At 53.8% G+C, this 14,241-nt stretch overlaps 7 protein-coding genes across 7 annotated transcripts; 3 read left to right on the forward strand and 4 right to left on the reverse strand.

Moving 5' to 3' along the window:
• The first annotated feature begins 112 nt into the window (after positions 1 to 112).
• Positions 113 to 2,363, forward strand: BDY24DRAFT_401629 (uncharacterized protein). Its single transcript, XM_076642116.1, has 12 exons — positions 113 to 376; positions 461 to 548; positions 636 to 687; positions 761 to 792; positions 854 to 896; positions 969 to 1,214; positions 1,319 to 1,408; positions 1,477 to 1,524; positions 1,619 to 1,690; positions 1,776 to 1,820; positions 1,891 to 1,961; positions 2,037 to 2,363. The coding sequence occupies exons 1-12, from the start codon at positions 208 to 210 to the stop codon at positions 2,260 to 2,262; spliced, it is 1,182 nt and encodes a 393-aa protein (XP_076493121.1). The 5' UTR covers positions 113 to 207; the 3' UTR covers positions 2,263 to 2,363.
• A 410-nt stretch (positions 2,364 to 2,773) lies between these two features.
• On the reverse strand, positions 2,774 to 5,556 carry BDY24DRAFT_418471 (uncharacterized protein; the record flags this gene model as incomplete). Its single annotated transcript, XM_076643855.1, has 10 exons — positions 2,774 to 2,834; positions 2,915 to 3,368; positions 3,437 to 3,651; positions 3,723 to 3,804; positions 3,889 to 3,963; positions 4,033 to 4,207; positions 4,344 to 4,744; positions 4,905 to 5,037; positions 5,143 to 5,229; positions 5,350 to 5,556. 10 exons carry the CDS (start codon positions 5,554 to 5,556, stop codon positions 2,774 to 2,776), a joined length of 1,890 nt encoding a protein of 629 aa, XP_076493122.1.
• Positions 5,557 to 5,687: 131 nt separating this feature from the next.
• On the forward strand, positions 5,688 to 6,792 carry BDY24DRAFT_194262 (uncharacterized protein). The gene is made up of 2 exons (XM_076636417.1): positions 5,688 to 5,768; positions 5,886 to 6,792. Exons 1-2 carry the CDS (start codon positions 5,742 to 5,744, stop codon positions 6,741 to 6,743), a joined length of 885 nt encoding a protein of 294 aa, XP_076493123.1. The 5' UTR covers positions 5,688 to 5,741; the 3' UTR covers positions 6,744 to 6,792.
• On the reverse strand, positions 6,717 to 7,920 carry BDY24DRAFT_194259 (uncharacterized protein). Its single transcript, XM_076636416.1, has one exon. The coding sequence runs from the start codon at positions 7,772 to 7,774 to the stop codon at positions 6,842 to 6,844; it is 933 nt and encodes a 310-aa protein (XP_076493124.1). The 5' UTR covers positions 7,775 to 7,920; the 3' UTR covers positions 6,717 to 6,841.
• Positions 7,921 to 8,387: 467 nt separating this feature from the next.
• BDY24DRAFT_194275 (uncharacterized protein) lies at positions 8,388 to 10,191 on the reverse strand. The gene is made up of 5 exons (XM_076636418.1): positions 9,751 to 10,191; positions 9,435 to 9,639; positions 8,921 to 9,294; positions 8,676 to 8,779; positions 8,388 to 8,590 (listed from the first exon to the last, which is right to left on the reverse strand). The coding sequence occupies exons 1-5, from the start codon at positions 9,863 to 9,865 to the stop codon at positions 8,453 to 8,455; spliced, it is 936 nt and encodes a 311-aa protein (XP_076493125.1). The 5' UTR covers positions 9,866 to 10,191; the 3' UTR covers positions 8,388 to 8,452.
• Positions 10,192 to 11,184: 993 nt separating this feature from the next.
• BDY24DRAFT_194277 (zinc finger MYND domain-containing protein) lies at positions 11,185 to 12,683 on the reverse strand. Its single transcript, XM_076636419.1, has 6 exons — positions 12,488 to 12,683; positions 12,024 to 12,305; positions 11,571 to 11,921; positions 11,465 to 11,492; positions 11,331 to 11,393; positions 11,185 to 11,239 (listed from the first exon to the last, which is right to left on the reverse strand). The coding sequence occupies exons 1-5, from the start codon at positions 12,623 to 12,625 to the stop codon at positions 11,341 to 11,343; spliced, it is 852 nt and encodes a 283-aa protein (XP_076493126.1). The 5' UTR covers positions 12,626 to 12,683; the 3' UTR covers positions 11,185 to 11,239; positions 11,331 to 11,340.
• Positions 12,684 to 12,727: 44 nt separating this feature from the next.
• Positions 12,728 to 14,089, forward strand: RSM7 (mitochondrial 37S ribosomal protein uS7m RSM7). Its single transcript, XM_076642117.1, has 3 exons — positions 12,728 to 13,391; positions 13,569 to 13,865; positions 13,990 to 14,089. The coding sequence occupies exons 1-3, from the start codon at positions 12,886 to 12,888 to the stop codon at positions 14,057 to 14,059; spliced, it is 873 nt and encodes a 290-aa protein (XP_076493127.1). The 5' UTR covers positions 12,728 to 12,885; the 3' UTR covers positions 14,060 to 14,089.
• Positions 14,090 to 14,241: the final 152 nt, after the last annotated feature.

Below are 14,241 nucleotides of genomic sequence, written 5' to 3' on the forward strand. Positions count from 1 at the left end.
GTTTAGAGTTGTTGGTCGTTGGGAAGGAAAAGGGAGAGAGTTGAGCTCTTGACGACGAAGAAGGGAGGAGCTGATTCACTTCGCCACCTCCTCTCCCTTTCCTCCCTCTGACGTCCATGTAAGATTCCCCCTTCTCTCACGAGACAAAGCTCGGAACTCCCTCCCAACTGCATCCACCTCCTCCTCAAACAAAAAACATCAACAACCATGGATCAAGAAGGTCCTTTCGCTCCTTTCGCTCTCGCTCCTCCTCCTCCTCCATCCGCCACCGTTCAGCTCACCGGCGCCAAAGAAAGCTCTAAATCCACCTGCATTCCCTACAAGATCGAGTACGGAACTGGGATTAGGGAATGCAAAGGTCCTCAGCCTTGCAACGGTAAATCTTCATCCCGTTTTCGACGAGCTTTACCTCGACTTCCATCTCCTGACCTCACTTCTTCTCTTTCTCTCGTCTTTCCAGGCAGTCTCATCGAGCAAGGAGTCCTCCAGTTCTCTACCTTCTGGCTTGACTGTCCCTGGGGACCCAGATGGGTCTACAGACACTGGTCGTGAGTGAAGCTCATTCTCTCCTTAGAAAGCTCGTCTTTCCCGTCCCATCTAGGCTTACCCCTCCCTTCCTTCTCTTCCATCCTTAGCTGCATGACGCCCACAGTCTTCAAAAACTTGCACGATAAGATTGGGGACAATGTGAGTCTCTTGAACCACTTCCTCTCGCCCGTCCTAAGAAGAGGGATCTGACGTTTTCCCTCGTTCAAAACAGGTCGAAGACCTCCACGGCTTCTCTCATCTCTCGTGAGCCATCCTCCTTCCATTCTTCCTCGTATTCTCAGCTCTGACCTTCAGTTCTCAACAGCTCTTCCGATCAAGCTCACGTTCGACAAGCCTTCGATGCAGGAGTACGTCCTTCTTTCCTCACCTCTTCCCTTTCGAGTCGCCTCGTCCCTTCCCTCATCCTCTTGCTTTCGCAGACTCCCACCGGTATCTCGAGACTCACCGCCGCCGAAATCAAATCCCTCCTAGGTCAAGCTGGACTCAAGAAGAGCGGAGACAAGGGAATGATCACCGATCGTTGCACTGGCTTCTTCAATGCGGCTGGACTCTCCCTCGAGGGGACGTTGGACGACCTTCGAGACCGAATCGACGGGTACGCCGCTCTTGGGGCGAAGGGAATGTTACCGACTCCTGGAGAGGGATCCTCGACGGGAGCAATGCAGGTGAGCTTCTTTCGGACGAGACGGAGATCGCTCGACGCGACGTTTGAACTTGGCCGAGACTCTTCCTCGACCCGACTGACTTTCTTTCGACTCTTCATCTTCAGTCTGAAACTATCGTTGATTCTCATCAACCTGACGTCAAGATGGAGATCGGAGGTTCCGCTGCAATGATGGATGTCGAGGTCGACGAGAAGGTGCGAATTCGACGCGTCTCTTCTTCCTCTTCGCCTCGCTGACTTTCCTTCTCGTCTCGGTTGTGCAGAAACCCCAACTCAACTCTGATACTGAGGATGAGGAACTCGAGGACAAGGTACCGTCCTTTGCCTGCTTCTCACTTGTTTCTTCCTTCGTCTCGAGCCGACCCGCTGATCAACTTTCACGTCGCATCCGCCTCTCTTTCGCAGAAACCTCACCTCAAGTCCGATTCCGAGGAGGACGAGAACTTTGGGAAGCCATCTAAGAAGAGGAAGAGAGCGGTACGCTCACACTTTCCTCTCGACGAAAATGAACGAGTCTTGGTCCCGATCTGAACTTCCTTCGCCTATTCAATCTTCTCACCAGACCAAGAAGGCCGCCAAACCTCGAGTCAAGAAGGAGCCCATCAAGGTATGTTTAAATTCTGCTCCTTCTCCCCTCGCACTTCTTTCTGACTGACTCTTTCCCTCTCGTTGAACAGAAGAAGATCAACGTCAAACCTCTCGCTCCCACTCCTGCTTCCTCAGTCCAGCCTACTCGACGATCCAGGAGGTTCGTGAGTCCCGCACCCTTTTTGATCCTTAGTTTTCTTCGAATGGCTGACCTCACTTTGCCCTTCTTGCACAGAACGGATCCCAACTCGACGAGATCAAAGCCGACCCCGACGCGCCTGGTCCCTCTTCCTCTTCCCTTCCTGTCCCCTCGCTCGACGCCAACGAGATCTTCCCCGCCAAGATGGAGGATGAGGAGCAAGACGGACTCGTTCCCTTGGGTGGTGTCGAGCAGGAAGCAGCCCACGAGGAGTTGGAGGAGAACGTGGCTCCTAAAGTCGAAGAAGATCAAGGCTTGGTGAGTCTTCTCTCGCTTATTTCTCAGTCGTCCGCTCCACGTCGTCGACTCAATCTGAACCCTCCACTTCTTCTTCTTCTCAGATCTCCGTCGAAGCTGCTGCTGAAGAGGCTGATGCGGGAGCTCAGGAGTAGATCCTTCGAAACCAGCCTCCCAATCCCTCTTTTCTCCGTCCGCTCTCTCCGTTGTACCCTTTCTTACCTCTTACTTTAGCTGTTTCGATCTCTCTCGTAGTCTTCTGTTTAACGATTTTTTCTCTCCTACTTCTCTAATCTACGAGCTCTTCTTCCATGACCAACGCTTCTTCGACGCGTCTGAAGCTTCGTTCTCGCCTCGCTCGTTTCGTTCGTGCAGAAGCTGTCCAATCCATCTCCTTCCAAATATATCAAATAGATGAGGACATCAAGATGGGAGGGTAGTCAAAAACAAAGGATAAGCTATCAACGTTAGGCTGAAGCCAAAGAAAAGAAAAGACGGAAGACGCGTCTCCCTTCCCCATCGTCGTCGAGTCGAGATCAGACCACGACGAAGCAACCGTTCTTCATGGTTCTCGCATGAAGTCCCGTGTTAACGAACCTGCACCCAGAAAGAAAAAGGGTCCGCCTCGAGTCAGCTCGCATTCGAGAACCAAGAAACAACGCGTCGTCCAAACTCACCTCTTCTCGTCCTTTCCCTCCTCCACACAAACCACTCCCGGTCCCCTGATCCAAACCTCTCCTCCTCCATCTTGCCCTTCTTCCTCCTCCTCCCCTTCCTCCTGATCCTTCCCATCGAACCCTTTCAGCAGCACCTCGACGTTGCTGCTCGGTCCTCCCGTGTGAACCCTCCCCTCTGCTCCTCCAGGTGAAGGTGCGACGGTCATCTCTTGATGAACGGTGTTCTTCTCGGTCGCCAACGAAGCCCGAGATGACGACGTAGGCGTGAAGGTGAACTCTTGAGGGGAGACGTTGTGCTCCGAGTGAGAGTGGAAGATGAACGGAGGGAGGGCTTGGAGGTCGTAGAAGTGGGAGACGAAGATGGGCGAGGTTGAGAGAGGAGAGTAGGTCATGCGGGTTAAGGGGAGGGAGAGGTGAAGGTGGGATTCGAGAAGGAGGGAGGGCGAAGGGGATTCTGTTGAAAGGAAGGGAGAAGGTGAGCTCGACGAACTCGCAAAAAGGGATTAAAGCGGAAATACTCACCTCCAACAACAATCACAGCCCTCAGCCTGTTGGTCAACCCACCCAACGCAGTCTCCCTGACGCTCTTCCAGTGGAACTTCTCGAACAGACCCTTTCGATCGATGAATCCGTCTCCGAGATCGGCGAGCTTGTGTCTTCGAGCGAGGAAGTAAAGAGGGTTCTTGTTTGCTGCGGTTTGGAGAGTGGAGTTGAGGGAGGCGAGCTGAGGAGTGTTGCTGTGAAGAGTCGAGGGAACGGGAAGTCAGCATCGAGGACAAAAGAGAAAGAGAGAAAGAGAGAAACGAACAGGAAGAGGATGGTCGGCAGAGGAATGGGCGATGGACGAGCGAGGATGAGGAGTTCAGAGTGAGCGATTTCAGAGTCGTGAGCTGGTGAACAGGCAAAAATGAACCCAAAGTCAACTCGAGGGAGGAAGGGAGACGTGAAGACGCGTCGACGGATCGAAAACAAACCTTTCTCGTCCTCGTCCTCCTCATCGTGATCGTGATGAGGAGCGGCACCTTGGCCGAAACTTCTGAAGGCAGCACCTGAGTAACAAGAAACCAAATCAGTCAGTCAGCAAGCTATGGCAGAGGAAGAGAGACTGGGAAGCTCACCAGACCAAATCGTTCCAAGAGCAAGAGTGAGTCCGAGCGGTTCCGTCAAGCTCAGCACGCTAGCGACCGAGTCCTTGGAGTTGGGTCCTGGTCGTTTGTGAGCTGGGAACATCGAGAGGATAGCTGAGATTCCGGCGGTGAGCGAAATGTGGGTGATGGGAGTGTGTCGAGGAGCCTGTAAAACGAAAAGAGGGAGACGCGTCGTGAGAGAAGGAAAGAGATCAGCCTTCTGTTTCGCTTCGTCCGGTTCGTGGGGCTTCTCTGGCCCATCCCAGAGCTCGAAATAATTGTTGAATGGTCTGAAAACTCACTCCCTTCTCATCCTGTCCAACAACCTCCACCAAAACCTCCAACTCTCCAACAACCCTCCCTCCGTCCTCCTTCTCCTCAACCCCGTCTCCAACCCTCTCGATCTCCTTCCACCCAAATGCCTTCAATCCATTCGTCTTGGCCATATCCACCGCTCTCTGTACCTCTCCCTCATCCTCTCCAACAAGCACGAGCGTCACACCCGTCGCGACAGCAGAATCGTCGTCCTCGAAGAGCTGCTCGAGGATGATTCCGAGGAGGGCGACGGGGAGAACGATGATTTTGGGTGGAATAGGAAGGGAGAGTACGTGGTTGAGGAGACGGAGGGAGGTGGGGTGAACGAGTCGAGGGAGGGCGAAGGAGGAGGGAGAGAGGGCGAAGGAGAGGGTGAGGAGGAGGGAGTCTGTAGAAGAAGGCAAGCTCGGGGTCAGTCGAAGAATTGAATAGAGAGAGATGGTTCGCCACGGCTGCTATTGGGTTTACGAGAGACGCTGAGAAAATTTGTGAAGGCAGGGGGAACAGGCGACGGCATGCCGAGAGGAGGAGAGAGATGGAGGACGTACCGAACGAATCAGGCAGCAAGTTCAACACCCCTCCGGCGGCAGATTCCGTAGGAGAGGAAGGGTCGAGTCCCAAGAGAGCAACGAGACCTTTGGCGATGTTTTTAGATCGAAGTTTGAGGAGGTCGTTCGAGATCTGGGGTTCGTTTCGAGGAGGGGAGGGAGAGGGTCAGGGAGGTCAGCTTCGACCTTCCTTCTCTTCTCTCGCCTCGCTCTTCTTCTATGAGAGAGCTAGACTCACAAAAGTTCCGTAGATGTATCGAGTAGGGCAAGAGAGATCCAAGATGTTGGCTACAGTCCTGAGCGAGTTGGCGGGTCGTAGAGAGAGCTGCAGGCAAAAGGAGGAGGGTCGTTCGAGAATGGTGAGCTTTCTGCTTCCTTTCGTTGCCCATCTCCTCTCTTCCTTCCTTCTCTCAGAGTACTAGCGAGAACGAAACCGTTGACTCACAGGACTTCCATGACCCGTCGCCCAGCTCCTGTAGATTCCCGACTCTCCATGGTTCCTAGTCTGGGAGACATCGCTCTGTTTCCCGAGGAGGAGAGGATGAACGAGAGGGAGAGGTCGAGAGAAGTACTTGAGGTAGACTCCGAGGACGATGGTCACCAAGAGCAGACCGAGGGAGAGATCCGTGAGAAGAGGTTGGGAAGAGGACATCCTACTAAGAAACGAGAAGATGGCGGTTGGTTGCTTGAAGGAAGGAAGGAAAGTGAAACGACTCTCACGACCTGACCCCTCGTTCGGAGTCTCCTCAGATTCTGTCTCCTTCCCTACTTCTTGGATTCAAACGCTCATCATCCTATAATTCACCGATTGACGACTGAGCAGAAGAAAACAGCAGGATGGCGGTTCCTACAGCCGCTTATCTAGTGAGTCTATATTCTCCTTTTCGCTTATCTTATCGCATCGATCTTCAACTCTCCCTCGTTCCTCCGACAGCTGACCCTCCCTTGACCCTCCCTCCTTCCCTCCCTTCTCTTGATCAGGTCATCGTCCTAGGGATCCTCGTTCTCGGCTGGGGCCTAGCCACTCTCATCTACTTCATCCTTCGACGTCGAGGCATCGTCCCTTCCCTCTTCGCTTCCAACTCTGATTTCGTCCGTCCAGCAGCGAGACCAGCGAGGTTTGGGTTCGGAGGAAGGAATGGGTTCTTCGCTGGAGGGTCGCCTATGGGTACAGGAGGAGGGAGAGGTGGGCTGGTAGCTGGAGGAGGAAGAGCACCGTGGCAGCAGTTTACTCAAGAGTGGAAACCCGTTCTGGGGGAGATGCCAAAGTTGGAGGAGAGGGTGTTGAAGGAAGGAGGAGGGGAGGAGGAATGGAAGGTGAGCTCGACGCTTTTTCCTCGTTTTGCTTTCGTCCGTTACCCGACCTCTTTTGGATCCCTTCTTCCAGCCCATCAACGCTCAGATACAATCCCCATCCTCTCACCCACCTTCGGTATATCTATCCTTTCTCATCGCTCTCCCTTCGCCTCCCAAATCCTCCAACTCCGACTCCTCCCTGACCGACCTCGAGTTCGCGACGACTTCCCTCCCTCTCTCGCACCCTTCCTTCGCCGAACTGCTACCGCTCACCACTCCTCTGGAGAGTCTGGGACCGCTGGAGAAGGTGGTCAACGGCGTACGGATGAGAAGGGAATGGGTACCAGTTTCAAGAGGAGGAGGGAGGGCGAGAGGTCCGGTTTGGTTATGATTCTCCGTCCGTTGTTTTCTTTCTTTCTTCAGCTGGGTTTTAGGGTTCGATCTTTCTTCTTATGTACGTCGGTTGGTCCGAGTTGGATTCTCTTTCTTGTAGCACTCGGCTTGTTGGATTTCAGCGGTTTAGTCATGGTCTTTTCGGCTTGAAGTCGAACTCGACGACGCGACGCGACTTCCTTCACCTCTTTCTCTCCTTTCCTCCCTCTCTCAACGTCCCCGCCTTCCTCTTTTACGCAAACACACCATCACATCAACTTCATACTCCCCGTCAATACAGTCCATCCTCTCATCCCACCCTTCATCCCCAGCGTCCTCTCGACAACACCCAAGTTCGTCTTGCTTTTCAAGTGACCCTCAGGAAACCACAGCACCACCTCCTTTCCCCATTCCCCACCAATCTCTTCACCCCTCTTCTCCTTCCCATCCTTCTTCTTATTCCCAGCATCACCCTCGTGTCCTTCGCCAGACCACCAAACCCTCTCCCCAACCGCCTCGACCTTCCTCCTCAACTCCTCAACCTTCTCCCTCTCCGGTCTCCTCTCCAAGAAAACCACATGGACCTTGCTTCCCTTTCTCCCCTCGGGACTCAAGTCGAACGGACACTGCTCGACGAGGAGCTGGAGGGAAGGGAGGGTTCGAAGGAAGATGGTCGTGGTGATTGGATTCGGGAGGCGGGTGGATGGGTTGATGTGCGAGAGGAGGGATCGTTCGAGCGATGGGATTAAGGATGGAAAGTCGAGGTTGAGCGGAGAAGAGGAGAAGGAAGGAGGAGAGAAGACGACATTGCCTGTGACGATGTAGGATTTGGCAGTGAAGAGGGACGAGGGAGAAGAGGAGGCCGAGCTCGAGGTCGAAGCTCGTTTGGTCGGGTTCGTTTCTGGTAGTTTGGAGTTAACGAATCCTAAAATGGCTCCTTCCAGCTCGGAGACAGTGATTCGATTGTGTTTGGGAAGGTTGAGCGAGCGAAAGAGGAGGAGGATTTTGCTTGAAGAAGACGAGGTGGAGGAGGAGGGAGGAGCGGAGGATGTTGAGCTCGACGATGTCGAAGGTTTCGCTTTGGGTTTGCTGGTTCGTGGAGACGCTGCTGCGATGGTTGATACGAGTTGACTAGGAGGAGCTTGTCGAGCTCTACGAGGATGAAGGACTTCTCGAGTTGTTGTCGTTGCTCTGCAGCTCATGGCCGGTGAAGGGGAGGAAAGGTCGAGCTCAACGAGTTCCCACTCTTATGTACGGCCATCATCAATCGCCTCCTCCCCTTCCCTTTTCCACAACCCTCTCTCCTTTTACGACTCTACTTCCTCAAGGATGGCTCCCCTAACTCTCCTTTCACTCAACCAAGTCGTCCTCTCCATAATCCTTCAACTGCTCCTCGTCGGTACTCCTCGCGAGCGACATCGCACCTCCGAGGGAGGTCGCTCACGGAGGAAGACCGTCGTCTTAGGAGGATGTTTTTGGACGCTCCTCCGACGGAGAAGGGAGAGACGTTTCTGGAGGGAGTAAGGAGGGTGGAGTTTCGAACGGATGAGACGGTCGAGGAAGAGTTTAGGGAGGAAGTCGAAAGAAGAGATCAGAGGGTTGGGACGTTGAACGAGCACGAGAGGAGAATCACGTCGTTGATCGTGTTCGTTGATGAGGGTGGGTCAGAGAGAAGGTTGATCGAGGAGTAGGAAGGTCGACGAATTGATGGGCCTTTGCTTTCGCTCTTGATCGAAAGGAAAGAAAAGAAGCGACGCGTCGGCGACTCGAGGCTCTTTCTCTCTCCATCTCCTTCCTTCTCTACAAGTCTTCTATGTGTTCGTGTCATGAAGATCGTAAGGCGTTACAGATATATCCTCGTCTCGGGATCTCCCTCAAGCTCAAGCAGCAGGACTCGCACCCTCCGCTGCTGCTGCTCCCTCTCCTCCAGCGGCAGACGAAGCCTTCGCTTCTCTCCTCAGTCGGGCACCGACCTTGATCTTGTCAATTTGAGCTTTGTATTTTGAGATGGTGTCTCTCTAAAAGAGAAAGTGAAGGCGAACGAGGAAGCGTCAGTTGAAGGCGAGCGGAAAGAAGAGGAAGAACGGCAGAAACGAAACGAACCTGCTTCTCGTTCTGAGCTTTGAGCTGACCGACTTCGTTTTCCAGATTGACGATCTTGAGTTGATCAGTAGGAAGACCGGAGTGAGAAGTCGTTGGGGGTGAGACTGCTGTGAGAGCGAGATGGAAGAAGGAAAGGCGAGGTCAGCTCATCAGTCGCGTCGCCTCCCGCAGCTTCCTTCGTCTCAGTTCGATGTCTTTGATCTCGGCATGAGCCCAAAGCTACATAAGCTGAAACTTTTACTCGCCTTCTTTCGAAGCCACCTCAACTGCCTTCAGAGCCTTCTCCTCATCTCTCCAAGCCTTTTCTGCTTCCTTCTTCAACCTCCTCAGATCGACTATGCTCCCTCCCAGCATGATCGATCGATCGCCACGCTCGATAAAAGGTGGTGGAGGTGGTAAAGGGGTGGGTTTGAACGCTTTCGGAGTGTCCAGTTGCGATGAAGAAGGATCGGCGGCGGAGAGGTGAGGTTGTTGGCTGAGTTTCCGCTCGAGTTCCTGAGCGTGGAGAGCGAGGGTGTCGAGGGAAGATCGAAGAGAGGAGTTCTCGAGTGTGAGCTCCTCGAGTGTCTTGGGATTTGGGTTGGCGGCGGTGGTGGGAGAGGACGAAGAGGAGGAGGATCTGTGGCGGGACGCGACAGAGAAGAAGGAGACGATCAGTCAGGATGAGGAGACGCGAGAAGACGATGTTTATGATCTACGACGTCAGAAAGGACTAGTTTGGTGTGCGGAAGTGATCTGAGAAGCGATGGTGGAGCTCACGAGTTCGAGGCGTCGTGAGAACCCGAGGACTCTCCTGAAGGAGGGACGATGTAGAACGAGTCCTGACCTCCGACGGACGATGATCCTGAATTAGAAGAGGAGATCATGCCGAGGTTCGAAGGTGGTAGAGCTGCAGAAGGATGCTTGGCCTTCTTGGAGGAGGAGGAAGGCTTCGAAGACGAGTCCGAGGCAGGGGAAGATCGAGCTGCTCAAAGCGGACGAAAGAGAGATCGAGTCAGCAAATGCAGCAAATGGAAGGAATATTGTTTCGAGATGCACTGAGGGTACGCATATTGGTCGAAGAGAGAGAGCTCACGTTTCCGATGAGAGGGAGAAGACGACGAGCCGTGTCGACCGCTTCGAGGATCGATGACTGAACCGAGAGGAGCTGAAGCAAAAGCTACAGGATTCGAAGAGTGATCTTGCAGCATTCCTGATCATTGAGTTCGAACGAAGTGGATGTTCGAGTCAGCTCGAGAAGAAGGGAGAGAAAGATGAGACGAACCTTCAACGACGTCCCAAAACCTCTGAAACGGATCGGACTTCTCTGGTCGCAGCATCGTATAGCTTCCATCGATAGTACGTTCCGAAGACGAGGAGGAAGAGGCGTAAAGTGACGAGGGATTGCTAGGAGATCCATGACCTGAGCGACCTGGGGAAGAAAGCATCGATGGGAGGGAGGGGAGGGAGGTGAGCTCGACCTTCCTTCCTCCCCCTCCTTCTGTTGACCTTCAAACTCACCATCTCCAACCTCTCCACTTATCGTACCAGATCCCAGTCTCGAGAACTCCATCTGCCTTTGGATCCTAGCTCTCTCTAGTCCTGCCTTGACCAAAGGATTCGTCCGAGAACCTGAGGTGGAGGAGGTCGAGGATCCCGCGGTCGCTGCTGGTGATGATGCTGAGGAAAGAGCGAAAGGAGGAGCTGGACTCGTTGAAGGGGCTAAGGATGATGATCTAGGTGATCTCGACTTGGAGGCGGGAGTTGGTGTGGTTGAAGTAGAGCGAGAGGTGGAAGAAGGAGGAGGAGGAGGAGTGGACGGAAGGGAGTTGAGCTTGCGAGCTAGCTCTGTGGACGTCCTGGCATGCTGAAGTTTCATGGCTCGAAGCGTTCGTTTAGCCTGAGAGGAGGAGATGTACTACAGTCAGCTTCGAGAAGAGCAGGTATACGGAAGAGGCGAAGAAGAAGGTGACTGACCCCATCGTCCTCCGTCTGATCTTCCGCCCTACCAAAGAGGAGGGCTGCTTCCTTGTGGGCTGCGATGGCTTCCTTGAGTCTTGGAGGACGAGCCTCAGCGTGGGAGTCTGCTTCTGCTGCCTTCTTGTAAGCTTGAGGAAGAGGAGATTCGGAGCTCATTTGGCGGGGCTGAGATGTTGGTCGTGAGAGGGAAGGAGGGGAAGTTGAGCTTCGATTTCGAGAGGGTGCTCACGCGAGCGTTGCGAAGGAGACTGTCCCCTGCTTCAGTCTCAAGGCTCCAAGCGACACAGCACACACATCTTTGCCATCGAATCGAGCTGAACGATATCTACATTCTCTACCGTCCGGACGAACAGGAAAGATCGACCCTCGACGCGTCTCCATCTCGTTTTAGCTCCTCTGTCTCCCCGCCTCGACCCAGCTGAGATCTGAAACTCAGGAGGACCTACTGTAATTCGGACAAAGGAACACAAGCCCATAGTCAGCGACGAGGCGAAGGGGCGAGCGACGAGAAAGGAACGAACGACGACGACGCGACTCACCTTTTTCTTCCGTCCGACTTGGAGTCGTTGAACGCCATATCCTGAGGAGTCGAAGAAGGATACAGTCTGTATATAGAAATAGATCGGATCAACCTGATCAGTCGACGAACGCCCAAGAAGAGAAGAAAAGCGAGCACGAACGAGAACGGCGACTCACGAAGGCGAAGTTACTCAAAGCAGAGCTTCTTGTGCATCTTTTTCCAGTGCTCTCGCTGATGATCTGTTTGGCGACGAGAAAAAGGGTAAGCACGACGAGGAGTTCACAAACGAAGGGTGAGCAGAGGAACGCACCTCTCGAGCAGTAGCGAACGGAAGCACACTGCACGACGACGAGAGACGAAAAATCAACAGAGAGGTCAGAAACGAATGCAGCGAACGAACCCTGAGCCAGACTCACCTTCTGACAAGTACTCAGCTGATCCGGGTCCTGAATCGTACAACCCAACTCTCCTCCAGCACAAACTGCCCAGCTGCATCCCACAGCCAGGGCTTCCATCTTGGCTCCTCCGTACAAGAAGTTCAACAACCTGATCTTAGATTGGTGAGCCCAGAGTTTGTCGTGGTTCTGAGGATCCGATCTGAGCTCCTTGTCGTCCCAGTTCACGATGGCGGTGAGGAAGGGGCGGTACGACGCCGTTTGGGTAAGGAGGAGACGGAAGGGGAAGGGGTCGCCGAAGCTGAGGACGAGAGAGGAGAAGATTTCGATTTGTTGGGAGATGATGGCTCGTTTGGCGGGTCCTTGGTCGATCTGAGAAGGAAAGATTCCAAGAAGGGAGGTGAGGAGGAAAGAGGAAGACGCGTTCAGCTCGAAATGTCGAGAGCGGGAGGAAGAGAGAGAGAGAGAGCTCACGTAGTCACTCTTCTTCCAAGTCAACATACTCTTCCAGATCCTCAGAAGGATGTCCTTCGCTACCGCAGGCTGATCTCGAACGAGACGAGCGACGTAGGAGCTGTCGTAGCAGTGGTAGAGGATGGCCAGATAGGGAAGGTAGGCGTCGAACGGCTTCGAAGTTTCCCTCATGACGTCGAGAGCGAGGAGGTAGGCGTTGTAGATCTCTACAAGCTTGTTCGAGGCTAGTTTCCAGGAGATTGCTGACCTAGAGATAGGGTCCAGCGTCCGGCGAAACTCGTACTTGATCGAAGAGGAAGAAGGGAAAGCGACAAGGTCAGCACTTCCGCTCTCTCGCTCAGATCTTGAGCAGTTGGACGCTCTCGAGATCCAAAGGGCCTCCCAAGGATACAGCTCTGTATCTTTCGAGGGTGGTCGTGACTTTAGAAGCCCGGAGAGGAGAGGAACAAAAAGATCAAGCTCACCAACTCCAACATGAAATGCAGCCTCATCACGTTCTCCCTCCCAGCCCACTGCTTCCAGTTGTCGTCCTCGTCGAATCCAAAGGTATCGGCGTATCTCCCAGCCTCTATCAGTCCGTCGGGTGAATAACGAGTGTCCATGGCGAGGAGACGGACGTTGGATGAGAACGTCGAGCTCGGAATTCGAGGGCTGAAAGGGACCGTCTCGTTTACCTCCGTTTCCTCACTTTTTACTGAGCTGGATCCAACTTTGGAAGAAGCAGATGTCCTCTTCAGATTGAGATCTAACCACGAAGAACTTTTCCTGAGCTATTTTCCCCCCAAATATCGTCTTGACGACCGATCCTGCCAACCTTCACATCGAACTGGCTTCCCTCCTTCCTCTTCCCCTCCAAACGACCATGACCTCTCTCCTCTCCCCCGCTCGTCTAGCTACCCGTCGCTACCTCTCCCTCTCCCTCTCCACCCCTCTCTCCGCCTCCCGTTCCTACTCAGATCGAGCCGCCGTCTCGGACATCGTCAACCAACTCCAATCCGATCCTCTCCTCGCCCACTCTCCCGAGCTCCTCCCTCCCAAGCCCACCGAACCCTCCCTCCCCCCAGTCACCCGTTTCCCCATCGCCAACGCCCCTACACCCGAAGAGATCGTAGCCGCCGACGCTCTCGCTGCTCATCGTGCGAAGCTCTACGGGAACAAGGCGGATCCTCTGGCTCACATCGTGGATGCTCAGGGAGCTCGAACGAGAAGACCACCTCCCGAGGAACCCAAGGGTGCGACGGTTCCCTTTACGGAGAAGGATCTTCCTCAGAAGTCGGATCCTCTGTTGGACTTCTTTGTCAACTTGATCATGAGGCATGGAATGAAGACCAAGGCGACCATCATTCTTCATATGACTCTCAACCAAATGTGAGCTCTTCCCTTCCTCCTTCCCCTTCCCTTTTCTTTTCCTGCTTCTCCTTTGCCTCTCCCATCGCCTCTTCTCCTTTTATATATCCCTTCCTTCTTCTCCTCTCAATATACCCCTCTCAAGACCATCCCTGACCTTTTTTCCTCCTCTTCTCCCCTCCTTCTCTGCTGCTCCAGCTCCCTCCAAACGAGCTCCCCTCCCATCCCAATCTTCAAAGCCGCCATCCTCAAAGCCGCTCCCTTCGCCCGAATCCGAAGCTCCAAGAAGGGAGCCAAGATCACCTACATGCCCATCCCTCTCACCGAACGTCAACGGGTCCGAACAGGAATCATGTGGATCATCCAGGCAGCGGACAAGAGGCCCATGACCTCCGTCGACAAGAGGATTGCAGCGGAGGTTCTGGCCGTGCTGTCAGGGGATAGTCCAGTGTTGAAGAGGTTGGATGAGAGGCATAAGGTGGCTATGGTTAACAGGTACGTTTTTTTTTATTCTGGGTTAAATGTCTGGGAGGGGGAGGGAGGAAGGAAGAAGGAAGAGAGGAAGGGAAGGGAGGTTGCGAGCTCGAAGCTGACTTTTTCTCTTTCTTCCCTCCTTCAGGTCCAACCTGCCGAGAACGCTGGGTCCTCTGATGATCAGGGATGTGATGGCAGCGAAGAAGTCGACGTAGGAGTGATTTGCCATGTCTTTTGCGCTCTCGTTTCGGTGGGTCGTGTGAGTCGACGGAGAGAGTCAAGAGACGTTTCCTTCCCTGCCTCCTAATACTCAACCGACGACTCCGTGCTGGGACAATGTTCACAATCGCATAGCTCTTGAGTCCACAAAGCTTGACCTTCTTCCCAATGGTGAGTC

Source organism: Mrakia frigida (assembly GCF_051309035.1).
Source record: "Mrakia frigida strain ATCC 22029 unplaced genomic scaffold BDY24scaffold_38, whole genome shotgun sequence".
NCBI lineage: Eukaryota > Fungi > Basidiomycota > Tremellomycetes > Cystofilobasidiales > Mrakiaceae > Mrakia > Mrakia frigida.

What these genes read in the sequence shown, in the direction of transcription:
- BDY24DRAFT_401629 (XM_076642116.1), top strand. Translation starts at nt 208, where the DNA reads ATGGATCAAGAAGGTCCTTTCGCTCCTTTCGCTCTCGCTCCTCCTCCT. An exon ending in ACGATAAGATTGGGGACAAT is followed by an intron (nt 688 to 760) that starts GTGAGTCTCTTG and finishes CGTTCAAAACAG; the next exon opens with GTCGAAGACCTCCACGGCTT. An exon ending in TCAAGAAGGAGCCCATCAAG is followed by an intron (nt 1,821 to 1,890) that starts GTATGTTTAAAT and finishes CTCGTTGAACAG; the next exon opens with AAGAAGATCAACGTCAAACC.
- BDY24DRAFT_194262 (XM_076636417.1), top strand. Translation starts at nt 5,742, where the DNA reads ATGGCGGTTCCTACAGCCGCTTATCTA. An exon ending in TTCCTACAGCCGCTTATCTA is followed by an intron (nt 5,769 to 5,885) that starts GTGAGTCTATAT and finishes TCTCTTGATCAG; the next exon opens with GTCATCGTCCTAGGGATCCT.
- BDY24DRAFT_194259 (XM_076636416.1), bottom strand. Translation starts at nt 7,774, where the DNA reads ATGAGCTGCAGAGCAACGACAACAACTCGAGAAGTCCTTCATCCTCGT.
- BDY24DRAFT_194275 (XM_076636418.1), bottom strand. Translation starts at nt 9,865, where the DNA reads ATGCTGCAAGATCACTCTTCGAATCCTGTAGCTTTTGCTTCAGCTCCT. An exon ending in TTCTCCCTCTCATCGGAAAC is followed by an intron (nt 9,640 to 9,750) that starts GTGAGCTCTCTC and finishes CGCTTTGAGCAG; the next exon opens with CTCGATCTTCCCCTGCCTCG. An exon ending in TCTCACGACGCCTCGAACTC is followed by an intron (nt 9,295 to 9,434) that starts GTGAGCTCCACC and finishes GTCCCGCCACAG; the next exon opens with ATCCTCCTCCTCTTCGTCCT.
- BDY24DRAFT_194277 (XM_076636419.1), bottom strand. Translation starts at nt 12,625, where the DNA reads ATGGACACTCGTTATTCACCCGACGGACTGATAGAGGCTGGGAGATAC. An exon ending in TGCATTTCATGTTGGAGTTG is followed by an intron (nt 12,306 to 12,487) that starts GTGAGCTTGATC and finishes TCTTCGATCAAG; the next exon opens with TACGAGTTTCGCCGGACGCT. An exon ending in CTTGGAAGAAGAGTGACTAC is followed by an intron (nt 11,922 to 12,023) that starts GTGAGCTCTCTC and finishes TTTCCTTCTCAG; the next exon opens with ATCGACCAAGGACCCGCCAA.
- RSM7 (XM_076642117.1), top strand. Translation starts at nt 12,886, where the DNA reads ATGACCTCTCTCCTCTCCCCCGCTCGTCTAGCTACCCGTCGCTACCTC. An exon ending in CATATGACTCTCAACCAAAT is followed by an intron (nt 13,392 to 13,568) that starts GTGAGCTCTTCC and finishes CTGCTGCTCCAG; the next exon opens with CTCCCTCCAAACGAGCTCCC. An exon ending in AAGGTGGCTATGGTTAACAG is followed by an intron (nt 13,866 to 13,989) that starts GTACGTTTTTTT and finishes TCCCTCCTTCAG; the next exon opens with GTCCAACCTGCCGAGAACGC.